The sequence below is a fragment of the Lucilia cuprina genome, chromosome 5, assembly GCF_022045245.1.
Source record: "Lucilia cuprina isolate Lc7/37 chromosome 5, ASM2204524v1, whole genome shotgun sequence".
In the NCBI taxonomy this organism is placed as follows: Eukaryota; Metazoa; Arthropoda; class Insecta; order Diptera; family Calliphoridae; genus Lucilia; species Lucilia cuprina.
Window position 1 is genome coordinate 47955968 of NC_060953.1, and position 2347 is coordinate 47958314.

At 22.4% G+C, this 2347-nt stretch overlaps 1 protein-coding gene across 1 annotated transcript in view; it reads right to left on the reverse strand.

Moving 5' to 3' along the window:
* LOC111686791 overlaps positions 1 to 236 on the reverse strand; it is a 56294-nt gene extending 56058 nt beyond the window's left edge. Inside the window, exon 1 of the mRNA XM_046952525.1 lies at positions 222 to 236. Within this exon, the coding sequence (XP_046808481.1) occupies positions 222 to 236 (15 nt within the window). The remainder of the gene's footprint in view (positions 1 to 221) is intronic.
* Positions 237 to 2347: the final 2111 nt, after the last annotated feature.

Here is a 2347-nt window from a genome sequence, read left to right on the forward strand (position 1 = left end):
AGAACTGAACTAGAACTGAACTAGAACTGAACTAGAACTGAACTAGAACTGAACTAGAACTGAACTAGAAATGAACTAGAACTGAACTAGAACTGAACTAAAACTGAATTAGAACTGATTTAATACTGAACTAGTACTAGAACTGAATAAAACACCTTTTAGTTTGCTTGAGTTTTTCCATAATAATATAATGATTTGAACTAGTATTTTTCTGTAGACACCTGGAAAATAGACATATGTATAAAAATTCGAAACAAATTAAATATCTATTAAATGCAAATTACTTTGCAGAACTTTATCAGCAATTAAATTTAACTTACTACTAAATAATAATAATTATATTAGTTTTTCCTTCAAGAAATTTTACAAATAAACGTAGTTTTACTCATCCTCTTAGTTCTGTTTATTTTATTCCAATTACAGCTAAATTACTTCATTTAAAATGTAAAAATCAACACGGCAGGAGCCGCTAGCAGAGGACAATGATCTCTATTTTAAACACGTGAAGCAACGAGCTTTGATTTGCACAGCAAAGGACAGACAATCTTCAGAACTCATTAATTTGAAATTAAAACGACCAAACAAAAAATAAAAAAAAACATGACATCCGAAACTTATTTGGATTTAACATTCGAGCGTAATACAAAAAATATGTCGGGAAGTGGAGGTGGTGGTGGTGGCGGCCATAATAGTGGTGCGTCTGGTGTACCAGGAGTTAGTGTTAATGTGCCAAGTAACGCTGCTGCAGGCGCAGTGGTAGGAGGTAGTGAAAAACGTCCAATTAGACCAAAATTATTAAAATTAAGTGATGTTACGATACCACATCGTAATCGTAAGAAAACTAAAACCAAGGTAAGTCATTTACTTACACAGTTTATCTAACTAAAAACCTATTTTTTAGATTTTTATTACACGTTTTAGGGATAGGATTTGGAAAAAAAACACGCACTGAAAAATTTTATATCTATATAGAAATGCTTGTTAAAATGTAATCTGTTACTTAGTATTGATTGTGTGTTGTTGGTTGTAAAGTGTTGGAGGGAGTTGATGATAGTTGGTGGTTAGTCTGGAGAAAATTTGCTATCAAAAGCTTTCTTTGAAGTTTAGTTTTTGTTTTATTTTATATTTTTGTGTAGGTTTTAGTAGTGATAGCAATAATATAGATATGTATGAATGTGTTTTAAAGAATTTTTATTAAATTTTTAACTTTATTTTATATCAAATTCTCTTGAAAATTTAATTTTATCTTTTTTATAATAAAAGGGGTTATGATTATTAATAATCGAACAATACAAAAATTTAACAAAATTTTCGCAAATTTTTTCTATATAACGTTTTATTGAAAATTTTCTATTAAAAAAATTTTATCGAAAATTGTCTATTATAAAAATTTTATCGAAAATTTCCTATTCAAAGGAAAATTTTATTAAAAGTTTTCTTTTTAAAAAACCTTTTAAAAAATAAATTTTTATCGAAAAATTTTCACAAATATTATCAAAAATTTGTTTTAATAAAAAGAAAATGTTATTGAAAATTATTTAAAAAGAAAATTTTCAATAAAAAGAACATTTTATTGAAAAGTTTCCATAAAAACAACGTTTTATCGAAAATTTTCTATATTCTATATACAAAAAGATAATTTTATCTAAAATTTTCTATAAAAAGATAATTTTATCTAAAATTTTCTATAAAAAGATAATTTTATCTAAAATTTTCTATAAAAAAAAACATTTTATCTAAAATTTTCTATAAAAAGAACATTTTCTCTAAAATTTTCTATAAAAAGAATATTTTATCGAAAATTTTCTATAAAAAGAACATTTTATCGAAAATTTTCTATAAAAAGAACATTTTATCGAAAATTTTCTATAAAAAGATAATTTTATCGAAAATTTTCTATAAAAATAACATTTTATCGAAAATTTTCTATAAAAAGATAATTTTATCGAAAATTTTCTATAAAAAGATAATTTTATCGAAAATTTTCTATAAAAAGATAATTTTATCGAAAATTTTCTATAAAAAGATAATTTTATCGAAAATTTTCTATAAAAAGATAATTTTATCGAAAATTTTCTATAAAAAGATAATTTTATCGAAAATTTTCTATAAAAAGATAATTTTATCGAAAATTTTCTATAAAAAGATAATTTTATCGAAAATTTTCTATAAAAAGATAATTTTATCGAAAATTTTCTATAAAAATATAATTTTATCGAAAATTTTCTATAAAAATATAATTTTATCGAAAATTTTCTATAAAAAGAACATTTTATCGAAAATTTTCTATAAAAAGAACATTTTATCGAAAATTTTCTATAAAAAGAACATTTTATCGAAAATTTTC